The 15,520-nt window shown below is 44.5% G+C and overlaps 2 protein-coding genes across 2 annotated transcripts in view; both read right to left on the reverse strand.

The window, feature by feature from the left end:
- The window catches only part of arhgap5 (Rho GTPase activating protein 5), a 59,058-nt gene that overhangs the window by 16,796 nt on the left and 26,742 nt on the right, over positions 1-15,520 (reverse strand). The window contains exon 4 of the mRNA XM_069661790.1: positions 1,142-1,219. Coding sequence (XP_069517891.1) covers positions 1,142-1,219 — 78 coding nt within the window. The remainder of the gene's footprint in view (positions 1-1,141; positions 1,220-15,520) is intronic.
- On the reverse strand, positions 10,326-15,419 carry LOC138591107 (glutamic acid-rich protein-like). The gene is made up of 3 exons (XM_069661623.1): positions 15,403-15,419; positions 12,470-13,661; positions 10,326-12,348 (listed from the first exon to the last, which is right to left on the reverse strand). Exons 1-3 carry the CDS (start codon positions 15,417-15,419, stop codon positions 12,226-12,228), a joined length of 1,332 nt encoding a protein of 443 aa, XP_069517724.1. The 3' UTR covers positions 10,326-12,225.

Here is a 15,520-nt window from a genome sequence, read left to right on the forward strand (position 1 = left end):
TACATCAGACAGAAAAGTACAGGAGCTTACAATCTTCTGTCCCAGGACCTTTTCTTCCTCTCAGGACTGAACTGGGGAAAAAGGCGTTTATGTTTGCTGCTCCCACAGAGAGAGAGCAGAGCCGGAGCTAAAGGGACGCGTCTCATTGGATGATTTTAATGTGCTCTTGAATAACTTGGAGGCAGACATACTGGCTGTAGATTATGACTGTGGTTGTTTTAAACAAAGTTTGACTGGCTTCTCATCTTATTTCATGTCTTTTATTGTATTATAGTCATGTATGGTGTTTGGATGTATGGCTGCTCACTGACTTAGCGTGCTGCTGCCTGCGTTGGCCAGGACACACTGATTTCTAGAGCTTTTTTCTTGGTTTAATAAAGTTAAATCAAAAACAAAAACATGTTGATATGAGCAGAATAAACTAGGCATGTTCAAGTTTCACACACTGACGACAAGGTGTGTTTCTCTTCCTCTCCTTCAGGATATCACCCAGACCAAACGTAGATCATGTATGAGCAGGTGGTTTCTCAGTTTGTTGACTCATGTTGAGCTTGTTCGCCAGCGTGCTGAGGCGATGTTTCTAAACACTGATGACACAAACTGATTAAGTATAATAAAAGAGGTAATCATCTGATCAATAATTAATGTGGGAATGGAAAAACAAACCATCTCATTCCATCTCGGTGCACTCTCCATATTTCAGCGCCCGGCTGTAAAATGAGTGACACCGGTGAGTGCGTGCTGCTGATTTCTGCCTGCGGTGACTTTATTTATTCTAACAGCCGCTTTGGCAGCTCACCAGGCCTCATGTGCAGGTTTCACTTTGCTCCGCAGGGCATGTGTTTCTCTTTAAGCACTTCTGCTGCCCGGCCGGCTTTGGACTCGGTTTTCTCTGCGGGTCAAATTTATTGCACACATCACACAAGCGCTGCCCGATTGGTAACATGTTGAGCAGAGTTCTTAAACGGCACAATTTTAAGTTCATGGGAAAATAATTTAGAATCACAATCTGTGAAAATAACGAGAACCACCGGCCTACGAGCTTTGAAATTCCTGCTCCACATGTGCTTCTCCTGAATGTGTATTTATGAGGTCGTGCTGGGAGGCTGTGCCCGTGCAGGTGTGTGTCTGAGTGCTTTACCTTGATCAAACTGTTTCTGGATGTTGTCCTGGTCCGTCTTGTTCCCGCTGACACGATACAGGCCTTCTGTCGTCAGACCTGCAAACACAGACGGACACTTTCAGCTCAGAGGGACTGTTTCGCAAAAGTGTGGTGAAGCTCTTAATTTCAAACAGATGGGCCAAGAGGAGCAGAGCAACGCGGTTTTCTGTAACCACATACTGAGATTTTTCAGGATTAAAACGTTCATGCCGTAAATTCCAAGACAAACGAGACGTTTCTCTGAATTTTGTTTTGTAGGACCTAAATCCTTTGAAACTATTTGCACTGTTTATCACAACTAGTTTTGACTCTTTAATTCTTAATAATAAAGTAGCAGCATGAGTTGATTTGATTGACATTGCACGTCCTGCGATGTGACTATTGCACATGCGGCCTACATGTCACTTTCCTGTTCTAGATTCCTTTCATCACTCTGTCCTCAGATCCATCACTGGTGACAGTTACTCCACTCATCACTGCATTTTGTATGAAAAGGTTGTTCGGGCACTTCTAACAGTAAGCAAGACACGCATTGGTTTTTAGGACTGGGACCGAATTAAATCGATTCTCATTTGAATGACCTAATATCGATTCATGAATCCCAAGATCGATCTTTAAATATATGTACAAAACGTGTCTGATCACTCACGTTTCTGAGTGCTCCTGAACGCAGCACCACTGAGCGAATCCCCTCGAAACACGGCAGTGAGGGAGACACGTCCGGACTTGTTTACTGCAGCTACTACAGAGACATCAGAGATCGCCGACGGACTCTTTTTATCGTGTGCGCGTCCATGAGTATGTGAGTTAGTTTTGCGCTGATGTTTATGTTACTCTCAAAGCCACGAGTGTATTTTCGGCGTGTTGTTCTACAGGATGGCCTTCCCTATAACTCTCGTGTGGCTTTGTCCTTCGCGCTGTGAGATCTCGTGGCCAAATCTCATGCAAGTTGAAGCCCAGTTCGTTTAATCCAAACCATGAGGCAGATGTTCAGACTGAAGATATGAAACTGGAAAAAAGTTAATCTAATTCATAACTTTGTTAACATTGTGTTGACTGCTGTGTGTTGGTCATGTTAAATAAAAAGTAGATGATGTTCAGGGTCAAATAAATAAAGGTTGAATTGAATGAACAATCTGTATCATTTAACAGGATGAACGATTTCAGTCAGCTGGTGAGCCAACGTTAGCGGCAGCTCTGTAGCCAGCCACAAAGCAGATCAGACTGATTTTTTCGCATGAAATAGCTTAATTCAGGGTTTTTAATCACCAGGTGTTTGTTTTGTGAAGGATCAGACCTCTGTGGATATTTCTCCCATTTCAAACCTCATGAAGGCTACAGGATTTCTCACCCAAATACAAGCTGTCCTACAAACTGCTATATCAAGTGTGAATAATCCACAGGGTGTTTTGTTTGCAGAGGAGATCTCTGAGGATAATTCAGCTCCTGGTAAAAAGCTCATGACCGGTGAAAACCAAAGAGCCATTTGGAGACCTGTAGTGTAAAGTTTACAGCCTGCCCTGCTGCTGCTGCTGCATTGCTCTGTGAACAATGATGCAGCTTTAAAAAGTGCTGGAAATATCCATCCATCCATCCCTAACAGGAAACTTCAACCTGAAGCGTGCTCTGCAGAAAGCATCACAACATTTCACCTGCAGCTCCTCCTGCAGCCTGGCCAACGGCCGTCTGGAGCAACAATGACATGAAAACAGTTCAGTTATTTTGTGTTTGCGCCTTCTGCTGATCTGGGAGCAGCATTTGTCAGTGTCTCTAACCATAAATATCACAGCCAGCTGGCACCTGACAGCTGATCCCAGACCAGCGCATATGGAGACAGAGTGTCTTAATTGGGACTGTAATGTGTGTGCTGGCTGCACTCACACAATCCATACAGGTTGTCGTTCTGCTCTGTCGCTGCTGCAAGGTCATCCACGCTGCAGTATACATGCCTCTGTGTGTGTGTGTGTGTGTGTGTGTGTGTGTGTGTGTGTGTGTGTGTGTGTGTGTGTGTGTGATGTGTCCCTGCAGAGGCAGTAAAGCAGAGATGGTATTATGTAAATTCAGCTTTAATGGACTCGAGTAAATCGTGTCAAGTGTGAGCAAGAGTGTGCGTTTAGTGGTATGTTAGTGTTCATCTGTGCCTGTTCGTGTCGTGGTGTGCACTTTTAAGTGTGTGTGTGTGTGTGTGTGTGTGTGTGTGTGTGTGTGTGTGTGTGTGTGTGGTGTGTGTGTGTGTTGACTCAGGTGTGCGACAGAACAAAAGAAATCTAGAAGAATCTGAGGAAAGCAGCGTTTTTGTTAAATGACCTCGGTCTAATCAGCACCCACCTGCTCGACTTTGTGAATGTGTGTGTGTGTGTGCGTGTGTGTGCGCTCGCACACGTGCGTGTGTCAGCAGAATATACAAGCTCAGAAAACAGAGTAGGCGGACTTTATGATGTTGTGTTGCTGTATATTCGACATGTTTACGTAACTATATTTGTGAGGACTGACTTGCATGTCCACCGCTAACAGGCCGAAGCTTCGACCTTCAGCCTCTCGTCTGATGACACTCCGATATCCCTCCAGGAAGTTAGGATGTTGTGTTCCCACAAATTAATGCAAATTCAACCAATTGCCACAACTTTTGTGATACCCGTTACCCAGGTACAGGAATGCATTGTTTGTATTTTGACCACAGACTGTATAAAAAGATGGCCGACATGACAGCTCCCTAAAAGTGAGTCCAAACCCTCTCTATCGCCCCCTGCTGACTGGCTGCAGTATAGGTCATAAAGCCCGCCTCCTCCATGTTAACAGATGGGACATGAGTCAAACTATTAAATCAAAATACACGTCAAATACATTTTTCTCAAACATGGTTTCTGTCATTATAGTTAGTTCTTATCATGCTGATTTATGTCCAAGTGTTCATTTTTCTGACAAGTTTATTTCTAATTAGTTATTTGATGCTGTCAAAATGATGATTGACAGCTCTGTTGGCCAATCCGGTTCCTGCAGCCGATCAGTTCCGGATTAGCAGAGTGGAGGACGAACGGCGAGAGGAGACGTAACTAAAACAATCACTACAGTCATTGAAGTTTCCATACCTGTGAACTTTAACCTCAGACCAACACAAGAAGCTGTTCTGCTGTTAAACACGCCGGCGTGCGGGATCCTTGCCGTTTTTTCGGTAAGTTAAGTGTGTGTTTTGGTTAGCGGAAGTGGCTACGGCGGCGGCGCCCGCCGATCTCTACTGCGCAGACTCTGGCTCCAAATGACGCCACCATCGCAAGATGGCAGCGCCTATCACAGGGCCTGTTTTGGCATCACTATCGTACAATGGGAGCAGAAAGAGACGCGTCGTCCATCTATATATACAGTCACTGATTTTTACTCACAGTTTTTATTATCAACAATCTATTTTTAGCTCGTCTCGTCTTCGTCATGGAAAATAGATCATTGACGAACATTTTTTGTCATTTCCAGTTGTGATGTCTGATTTGAAAATATTCAAAGAAATGACCGAAAACAACAAAGCAGGCACTGCAGTACATTTCTACTACAGAGAGGAAGTAACTTTAATCATGAAAGCATCAGAAGTGTATCTGCAAGATTCAGCCGAGAACAATCAGTACACAAACTCTGAATGCAACTATTGACCAACTGAATCCTGTTACCTGCCGGGTTTATCAGTTACAGTTACTACACACAGACACTTCCATTTTACTGTTCTCCCACGTGCCCTGAATGCAGCATCACTCGACCATCCTCTGACCTTCATATGACCCGTCCGGCGGCCCCTGACAAAATGTCACCACCCTGTGCATCTCTCTGTCCTTCTGAGGACATCTGATTCTCAACAGGATGCAACACAGAGCGCACACACATGCACACACACACACATGCACACACACACATGCACACACACAGAGCAGACCTGAGGGGAAGGAAGTCAGCAGTGCAGCTCATGTTTGCATGTTGGGATCTGATAAGACTCGTCCTGCTGCGATATGATCTAATATCCTGATGCATACTCACACACGAGGACACACACACAGTTAGTGTATCACAGTTCCCCTCCCCACTCTCTCTCTCAGTCTCTATCTGTCTATCTTATCTCAAAGCTGTCTCTCCCTCTACCTGTCTGTCTGCACAGTGGGTCGCTGCAGTAGTTATTTTATTGCTGTGACAGCCATCTGCCGTGGGAGGGGACAGGAAGTCAGTTCAATAAGTGAAAGTCAATCATTGGCTATTTTTAACTCTTATTTACACACTGACACTAACATGAGTGTGTGTCATTTTCTGCCATCCCCTATGCTACATGTACACTGATGTTGATAAGTGGTGCAACTCCTCACCTGAGGCCGGAGGTTTAATCAGACTGCACCTGCAGGTAAAACTTAACAACGCCAATGATAACTGTGCAACGCTTCGGCGGAGTAAATGATGATTTGGGCTTTTTTAACAAACACTGAGATCAAGCGTTCATCGTGATTCTGAAATGTACTCTGCAGCGTTGCAAAAACATTCATAGGTGGCTGAGAAAAACACCTTAAATGTTACAATACAAAGCTGATGTGTTCAATAATGAAATCAAGGTGAAGAAAATGGGGATCTATGACAACAACAGTTTGAACCACCTGCAGGAACATGAGGTTCTTCAGTTTAGAGGGTAGTTCTTTAACATACTCTAAAGTTGTATTTCACACATTGTTTCAAGATTCTTCTCGATAATCAATACCAGAGAGGAATTCTGACAAAACCGTTTCCAATAAAAGAAGCAATCTCCAAAGCTCGTCGGTCGACGCTTGATGTGAGGAAGGTCAACAGACGCTCAGCTTGCTATTCGGTTTAGGGCTGCAACTAACGACTTCTTTGACAGCGGACCAGTCATCGATTATCGACTAATCAGATAATCAACTGCACAATTACATAATGTCTCTTACCATGTGCTGACTAACAAAGACAATAAATATGAGCTCTTCATTCACAAATATGTCTTTAATAAACTTTGCAGCTGATTTGGCTCCGACTGTCCTACTGATGCACCAGAGACAGAATCCAGTATCAGGTCTCTTTTCCACATTACCGACGTGCTCCCGGGATAAGCAAGGTTCTACAGATCCTGCAGGCGATCCTCTTCTTTGCAGCGTTGAGGCTGAAATGCTCCCAGACTTTAAAGTTTTAGGACGTGGTGCTGTTGGTGTTGTTTACCTGTCGCTTCCCAGTCGCTGTTTTGCATGAACAACTCTCAGCAGAGATAGTAAGGAGGAGAGATGGCTCACCCCTCAGCATGTTATGTCCGTGCACAGAATGAAAAACACGTGATGACGTAACCGACTAATTATTGACAATTAAATATAGTGGCAACTAATATTGTCATCGATTTTTGCAGACCATGTCCCTAATTAGGTTAGCATCCTTCCCTGTGAATAGTCTCCTAGCAGCTATTCTCCTCCTCTCTGATGAGTAAAGCTGTCTCGCGTTAATAATCAGTGTTCGACGCTTTTCTCAGTGGACACAGGTCATCAGGACAGACTGACAGCTGAGCTGCAGCACCCTGTTGGTCGATGCTCAGCTTATTATAAAATAATTATGTTAGCCATTCACAAGGTTGTTGTTGTTCTTTAAATCGTTTTACACCGAGCTCTCTTCAACTCTTCAAAACTAACAGGCTGGTGGTTTAAAGCCTGTTATAACACCGAAACATGTCTCCTCTGGTCTTTGGCCGGGCTTAAAGAGCTGCGAGCAAAGCTGACGCTAACTGTAGCTCACTCGGTTCAGAGAGTAAAAAAAAGATGCTTTTAACGTAGCTGCCCTGAGATGTGAAATCGTGCACCTTACAGGTATAACAATGAGACTCGTGTAGGCTGATGTGGAAGTTGCTGAGCTGAATCAAAATCTCAGCTTACAGCCCAAACTCCTACATTGTCGAGCAGACAGAGACTGATTGTTGTTGCCCTGCGGAAAACGATCCAAACACACACTCTAAAGAAAGCCCCTGCTGTTGTTTGGGGATCCATGCAAAGAGTACGCAGGACTGTGTTTGACAAAGACTCTTCCTCACAAACTGTTAAACATGTTATTCCCATTAGGATAATGACTTTAAGGTGTTGACATGTGAGGCTCTATAGGCCTCAGATAATCAGATTAAAGATAAAGCAGCTGAACACAGCAACAGTGTCTGTTTACACGCTAGTGTTGTGAACAGTTTGCGCTCCTCCACACAGGAACAGGAAACCATTTAGAGCACAATCAGAGGACTGTGAAGTCAACAGTGTCTCATTCGCTGCGTCACGTTAACCTGCCTTTGTATGTTAGCATTGTGTGGTTACAGAGGGCTGAGTCTTTGATGTGTCGTGCTGCATTAGGTCAGTACAGACCTGAATCTGTAGCTTCTCATATACAAAGCCTGATAAAGCTTCTTCCTCTGTGCCAAAGAGCTCCATCGCTTTCCCAAAACTACTTAAAGAGCAACTTGCAGGTTACATTTTTTATTGCATTAAAGCTCAATCTTGTCTGAAAGTTGCTGTGGAAAAGGTTAATCCTTCATTCTTATGATTTACAGACATAAGGGCACAAATAAAACATGGCGTCATATTACGTCACAAGAGGGACTCGCCGTGTCCGACTGTCTTAGCTCGGTGAGTCTAACGTTGCGTTTCACCAGTTCTTATGATGGTTACGTTTTGCGTTTGTGCCGGTTGCACAAATTCTAGCCTGACAGGACATCGAGCCCACCGATCTCCTGACGGGACGAGGAGCAGAGCGAGCGTTCGTGCCTAAGGACACACAAGAACCCATCAAACGAAGCACCATGACACTGTGACCGCTCTCTCTCCCTCTCTCTGTCTCTCGTTCTCACACACCGCTGTGGCACCGTAAAACAGGTTTACCGTCATAGAAGGCAATACGCAATACAGCCGATTCAAGCTGACACTGTGACTGTAATGGGCGAGTTTTAATGCTCATGATTTGTTCCAGCCTTTGGTATGTGATAAACTTAACAGTGTTCGTATATGTACAGATATCGCTAGCTAACGCCGGTCACTCATCACGACACCTGCCCAGTTCTCCACTGGTTCTCTCCTGTGGCCGATGTTTCTCCTCATCCTGGCCTGTTCCTGGTCGCTAAGACGCCGAACAGGCTCATCATTAGAAGCATGTGGTTCGTCGTATGCATGTGATTTAACAATTTCCAACAAGACTGACATCACATCCATATTGATTGATGTTAAACTCCCATATGTGACGTCACGTCCGGTCGTCTGTTTTGATGTAAGTATAAGAAAACGTACAAACAAAATGACTCCTGAGGCCGCTGTGTTTTAATACACGTTTCATTGAAAATATAATTACTAAATCATCTTCCAACACACTGATTCGCTGGGGTCTCCAACCTGCAAGTTGCTCTTTAATACACATCAAGATCCACACATCGACGAGCAACCCTAAAAACAAGCTGAGCTAGCGTTAGCGTTAGCTCAGCGTGCAGAAACAGACTTTAAAGGTGAAACTGCTTCCTCAGTATAGCTCTGACTAACGTTTCAGTCTACTAGCACTGCGCTGCTGTCGTTCGCTCTCATCACAAGATAAAAGCTGGAATTCAGTTCTTCTTTAGTGCTTTAAAACAGTGGCAGCCATGACACTTCCTGTGTCGGAGCAGCAAAGATTTGCACACACAATACACTATTTTTTTCTACCTTTACATGCGGCGACATTCTCCTGTTCTGTGTTTGAATAGTGTGTTTCTGTGTGTTTATCCTAAACACACAGAAACACACACACATTAACCAGTGTTGCTTAAAGCCCACAGCAAACAGGATCCTCTGCCTCCTCTTCACATCTGCAGATCCCACGTCGCATGTTCCACTTTCTCATATCCAGGACACTCAGGGTTTAATACTGTTCATTATAAATGGGATGTGACACGCCGACATGCTCTGACTCTTGCGAGGAAGATGAATGTGCAGGTAAAAGTGCTTGTTTTTTTTCCCCAAAGGGGACCAAAAGCAGGTTTTTCCCACAATCCTCAGGCTGAGAAACAAGCTGAGCTTTCTGGTCTGGAAGTCATTCTGCTGCCGACACCCTCCTCCAGAGAGTGTGTGTGTGTGTGTGTGTGTGTTATAGGAAGCCTTATGTGTGTGCACTTTCTCACTCACACACACACACACACACACACACACACACACATGCAGCTGCGGTCTGGTGGAGTCATCAGTTTCTCTGCTGGTGTGTTAATTTAATGACCGACCCTCCACACAACCATGGGTCAATATAAATCAATACAAAGGCCGCAAAGAGAGTGTGTGTGTGTTTATAAGTGCGTGCAAGTATGATTTAATATCTGGGCACCTTGGGTAACGAGATCCATACACACACTCACACAGACTCTGATCACACGATCGGCTGCACTGCTGTACCGTTACAGTGGGGAGTCGAGCACGACTGCTCACAATTTCTCTTTGGAGTGACTTTCTCTACAAACACTGACACAGTTTCTCTGCAGAAAGAGAAAATCTAAAATCTGACACGCAGCGCTGGAGAGGGAGGGGAGCTGCGCAGGAAGTTTCAGCAGACGACACCTCGTGTTTCTGTGCTGTAAGTTCAGAGACACAGTTTGTTCAAACGCTCAGGGTGAAAGACCACCGATGGAAACATCCAGCATCAAACTCCCCCGAGTGTACAAGATCAGTTTTTTTTCAAGATCAGTTTACCAGTCATGAGGAGCGCTACACAGCCGGTGAAAACAGTAGTGTAATGTGTCTCTGGAGGAGCTTTGTCAAGTCAGAGTCAAGTCCTGTTACCTTGGCTCAGGCTCAGAGAGCAGAACATCACAGCAGACAGCCTGCGTTACAAACTGGGAGCTTAAAACACACGGGCATTTACCTGGCAGGGAGGAGGCAGTCAAGATGCATTGTGGGAATTAAACGACGTTGCATTCTTGAGGCTTAGCACAAACGAGGGCCTAGTAGTGAGGATCTCTTGTACTGTACTGCATCCACTTTAACCCTTTCCAGCGTTTCTGAACCGCTCACCTTTAGAACAGTGGATTAATAACTAAACAGCTTTATATTACCCATGGTAAACACGAGACAGGAAATGCACACATAAACTCCCTCTCACACACGCACTGCCCTCCTGAGAGTTTCCCCACATTGTCCGGGTGGGCTGCATGTGTGAACGCAGCAGGAACATTCACCGCGAGCGAGAGGGCTGGGTGGTGACGTTTAGTCTAATTTGTCTAATGTTTACCACCCCAAACCACAGACACCAGCAGGCTTCATCGCTCTTTACACCTCGCCTTAGGGCTGGGCAATATGACGACAAATGTCTGTCGTATGTGTTTTTCCCTTTCGACGTTATCGTGACGTCGCAAAACCAGCGGAGCGTGGTGGCTGGCTTCAGCTGGGCTGATCCTGCCAGCCCTGTCTTTCTATATGAGTTTTACATTGATAAAGGTCATAAACAATTTGAATATGTTCACGTTATAAAAGTCATTTACATTTATTATCCACAGGAAAGACTGAAGAGGCGTCACTCTTTACTTTGCCTAGCTGTTTGCCATAAACAGGGGTAGTTTCTGGGGTTGGTCTGAACAGAAAACAATCTTCTTCACATTAGAAACGGGAACTTAATTAACACACAGCGAAAGCAACCGTATGAGCCAAGAGAGAGAGAGAGAAAGAGAGAGAGAGAGAGAGAGAGAGAGAGAGAGAGAGAGAGAGACAGAGAGACAGAGAGACAGAGCGAACAAGGGTGGGAGTGAGAGAGAGATCGGAGTTTCGTCCGCAGCCTGTTGTTTTTAATCCATGTTTTTCTAACGTCATGTAGGTTAAGGCCCACCTGAGACTTTTGACTACGTTTTATTTCAAAGAAGATTTACACGTCAAAATGACACGTCTGTTACGTTTCGTCTTCTATGTAAAACATATAGAGGCTGAAAGGTGGTGTAAAGTCATTCCGCCTCTGAGGCATAACGGCGTCTGACGGCAGGATGGAACAGCGCTATGCGAGTGTGTATTTGAAGCACGCGCTTTGCTCATGAAACACCAGAGCGGTATGTAAAAAGACACACTGGAGCGACTACACGCCAGCGTTGCTTGGTCCAATGTAAAATGACAAAGGCTGCATGACGACAGAACCGCAGCGTAAAAAGGGCTTCACACACCCTGGCTTCCTGACTCCACGCGAGCTGGAGCGAAAGGTCAGCTGCAGGTGTACCTGATCAAAATGTAAGGTTATAACTTGATTCTTACCCATCAAACTACACTCTGCACTTTTCAGTGACTTATAAGCGACTTACTTTCACTCGCACGAACACAAATGAACACGCACACACTGTACGCATTTATTTTTGGCAGGGCTGAGTGACGACAGAGTTAAAGAGGATGAAGAGGGGAGATAATGATGAGAGTGAAAGATGGAGAAGAAAAAAAAGAGCAGGAGGGCATAGCAGGAGAAAGATGAGAGGATAGAGGGATAAGAGGACGAAGAGAACAGACGAAAGTATCGATAAAGAGAGGGATGAAAGAAAAGAAAGGACTACAAAGGAGAGCGAGGAGCAGGGAGAGTAAGCACCTTGTGTTGTACAACATGGCCGACGAAAACGCCCTCCAGAGACCTTCATCAAAGCCACTGCATCATCAGAAACACGCACAACTACTGCTGCTGAGTGTGTATTAGTGTGTGTGTGTGTGTGTGTGTGTGTGTGTTAAGCCTGCAGCAAGGTGCTGGTTGAGGTCAGTGAGGCTCAGAAGGGCGACAGACTGGCATGTCTGTAACAGCAGGATTTTAAAACCCTCTCTCCACTGTTCCATTTGCAGCCGCGGTCCAGCTGTTAACCCTCAGACGGCTGAAGAGCTGCAGCGCTGCCGACTGTGACGGGATGCTTTATGTGATGTCATCATGTTACTGGAATCTGTACAACCTGTGCTGAGGTGTGCAAGGTGTGTAAAAAGGTAGGCAAGTTCATAAACCCAGCATCACTGATAAACCCCTCCTCCTCCTTCTCTTATCTTTATTCTCCTCCTCTCCCTCCTTGTTTTTATTCTCCTTCTTCTCCCTTTATTTTTCTTCTTCTAGTTTGTATTCTCCCCCTTCTTCTTCGTGTCTTTATACTCCTTCTTATTCTCCTTCTTCTCCTCCTTCTCCTCCTCCTTCTTGTCTTTATTCTCCTCCTTCACCTCCTTCTTGTCTTTATCCTGCTTCTTCTCCTTCTTCTTGTCTTTTATTTTACTCCTTCTCCTTCTTGTTCATAATCTCCTTCTTGTCTTTATTCTCCTCCTTCTTCTTCTCCTCCTTCTTGTCTTTATTCTCCTTCACCTCCTTCTTGTCTTTATTCTCCTTCTTCTCCTCCTTCTTGTCTTTATTCTCCTCCTTCACCTCCTTCTTGTCTTTATTCTCCTTCACCTCCTTCTTGTCTTTATTCTCCTTCTTCTCCTCCTTCTTGTCTTTATTCTCCTTCTTCTCCTCCTTCTTGTCTTTATTCTCCTCCTTCACCTCCTTCTTGTCTTTATTCTCCTTCTTCTCCTCCTTCTTGTCTTTATTCTCCTCCTTCTCCTCCTTCTTGTCTTTATCCTCCTTCTTGTCTTTATCCTCCTTCTTGTCTTTATTCTCCTCCTTCTCCTCCTTCTTGTCTTTATTCTCCTCCTTCTTGTCTTTATTCTCCTCCTTCACCTCCTTCTTGTCTTTATCCTCCTTCTTGTCTTTATCCTCCTTCTTGTCTTTATTCTCCTCCTTCTCCTCCTTCTTGTCTTTATTCTCCTTCTTCTCCTCCTTCTTGTCTTTATTCTCCTTCTTCTCCTCCTTCTTGTCTTTATTCTCCTCCTTCACCTCCTTCTTGTCTTTATTCTCCTTCACCTCCTTCTTGTCTTTATTCTCCTCCTTCACCTCCTTCTTGTCTTTATTCTCCTCCTTCACCTCCTTCTTGTCTTTATTCTCCTCCTTCTCCTCCTTCTTGTCTTTATTCTCCTCCTTCACCTCCTTCTTGTCTTTATTCTCCTTCACCTCTTTCTTGTCTTTATTCTCCTTCTTCTCCTCCTTCTTGTCTTTATTCTCCTCCTTCTCCTCCTTCTTGTCTTTATTCTCCTCCTTCTCCTCCTTCTTGTCTTTATTCTCCTCCTTCTCCTCCTTCTTGTCTTTATTCTCCTTCTTCTCCTCCTTCTTGTCTTTATTCTCCTCCTTCTCCTCCTTCTTGTCTTTATCCTCCTTCTTGTCTTTATTCTCCTTCTTCTCCTCCTTCTTGTCTTTATTCTCCTCCTTCTCCTCCTTCTTGTCTTTATCCTCCTTCTTGTCTTTATTCTCCTCCTTCACCTCCTTCTTGTCTTTATCCTCCTTCTTGTCTTTATTCTCCTTCTTCTCCTCCTTCTTGTCTTTATTCTCCTCCTTCTCCTCCTTCTCCTCCTTCTTGTCTTTATTCTCCTCCTTCTCCTCCTTCTTGTCTTTATTCTCCTCCTTCACCTCCTTCTTGTCTTTATCCTCCTTGTAAAAGAATGAGTTTGTATTGTAAATTATCCTTTTCCATTACAGGTGTGTTGCTCATTTGATGTTACATCCCTTTAATGGTAACTCCATGAGTAGTCCACCACTGTGCCTGAAAGGTTGGGTATCATTTTTCATCTTTGGGGGATTTATCTAATGCTGGATGGGCTGTGGTTATGTAAGGCCATTATCACAAACCTATTAGAAACACTGCCAGCTGCAGCCATAAGCCATGCACATCGCTTGTCTCGAACCATTTACAAACAACGTGAAACAAACACCACGTGTGTCCCGACGCGACAAAAGCTAGAAACAGCGAGGGAAGTCAGGAAATGAGCAGGAGCCCCAGTCGCACCGAGGCAGCTAAAAATAAAGACGAGTTCAGCAGACAGAGCCTCGCTGCCTGCTGATCCTATTTGGACCAAACTTTGGGAAACAATCCTTCAAAGCATTCAGGATGACACTGATCAGTGAGAACTGCAGCTGCAGCTGAACATCAAGGTGACATTTCACTCCTGATTGGGGGGCAGTTCTGGTGAGCGGGGACAGCGGGGTGACTGCTGCCTTGTTAGCTGCAAGAAACGGAGGCGGCGTGGCGTTTTAAGGCGTTCAGAGTGTATTCTAATCTCTCCATGTCAGCTCAATTTAAATAAAAGGATTGACTCGGATCAACCTGTCAAAAGTTTCAGCTTCCAAAAACCAGGTATAAATTTAGCATCAAACTAAGACTTAAAATCAGGTTCTTTACCTGAATGTGGTGCATCATGGGTAATGTCAGTGTGTCTTTGGGAGCTGGGTGGATAGGGTGTCTCTGTGCAGCGTCTCTGTTCTGGATGTCTGACTTGATATGATAAAAAACAGTCCGTAGCAGTTGTAACTCATCGCTTTAAACTTTCCATCAGAAATAAAACAACTTTTATTTTCTGAGAAATCACAGGAAGTCCCCTCTCACCTTAGCGCTAGCTTAACGGCAGAGCGTGCAGCCTCAGTGAAAACAATGCAGCGTCAGCCACATGTGTAAAACATAGCGGCTGTGGATGAGAGGAGAGCTGACAGCTGCTGTTCTTTTAGTTTCCGTTCTGCCTGTTCAACAGTTGTTTGATAAATCACAGAAACGCATTCAGAGATGATTTGATGTTTTGTTTTTTTCATTCTTAATTCTTATGATGGTTTGAACCTCTTTAGGGGGGCACCAACAATGTCTTTATGCAGGAAAAACCCTGTAATGTTAAAGTTGAAAGGTTTGGCAAACCAGCACGCCATCCTGCAAGTAGTCAAGTGCTCTATAATAATTTATTGTGAGAACATGAAAGTATAAATTTATATATAACTATAAAAAATAAACAGTTCTTACAGGACAAAGAGGTGTCAGAGGGACTTTTACCTCAGATGCAAGTAGTTGTTAGAAAACCCAGAGTGTCTGTGGATTAAAGGGGATGTTTCTGTAAAGGGATGATGTCATTGCTCAAATAAACCAGATACAATTTAATTTGAACAGACAGGTTCAGAAACCCAACCTCAACCAAAACAAGACAACGCTGAAGCAAAGTCCTCCTCTTTGGCATTTGGGCGACATATTCAGCCGTCTTTGGCAAGTGGCCAATGATGTAATCCAAGGTGACCCAGTTTTAAAGGAATAACGTGGTTAGCAAAGGGAAGGACACTCTGCTCTGTCTGAAGCTCCACTTCATATATCACCTTCCTCACGCTCACGTTGAGGTCCATGCAAACGTTGATATTCACCCTGCCCGCTGGTTTGTTTTCAGCACGCTCACATGTTCGCCGGCGGCATCGCGTCGGAAAACATGAGAGAAAGAGATAAAAAAAGAGAGAGAGAAGGGCAACATAAGGGCTTTCAAAGCAAACTAATGGAAGACTGGACTGCTCAGATAC

The sequence above is a fragment of the Semicossyphus pulcher genome, unplaced genomic scaffold (genome assembly GCF_022749685.1).
Source record: "Semicossyphus pulcher isolate SPU_LCO1_2020_fin unplaced genomic scaffold, fSemPul1.0.p SCAF_14, whole genome shotgun sequence".
NCBI lineage: Eukaryota > Metazoa > Chordata > Actinopteri > Labriformes > Labridae > Semicossyphus > Semicossyphus pulcher.

Excerpts from the sequence above, each read along its gene's own strand:
- LOC138591107 (XM_069661623.1), bottom strand. Across the intron at positions 12,349-12,469 it reads AGAATAAAGACAAGAAGGAG|GATAAAGACAAGAAGGAGGT; the intron begins GTGAAGGAGAAT and ends GAGAAGAAGCAG.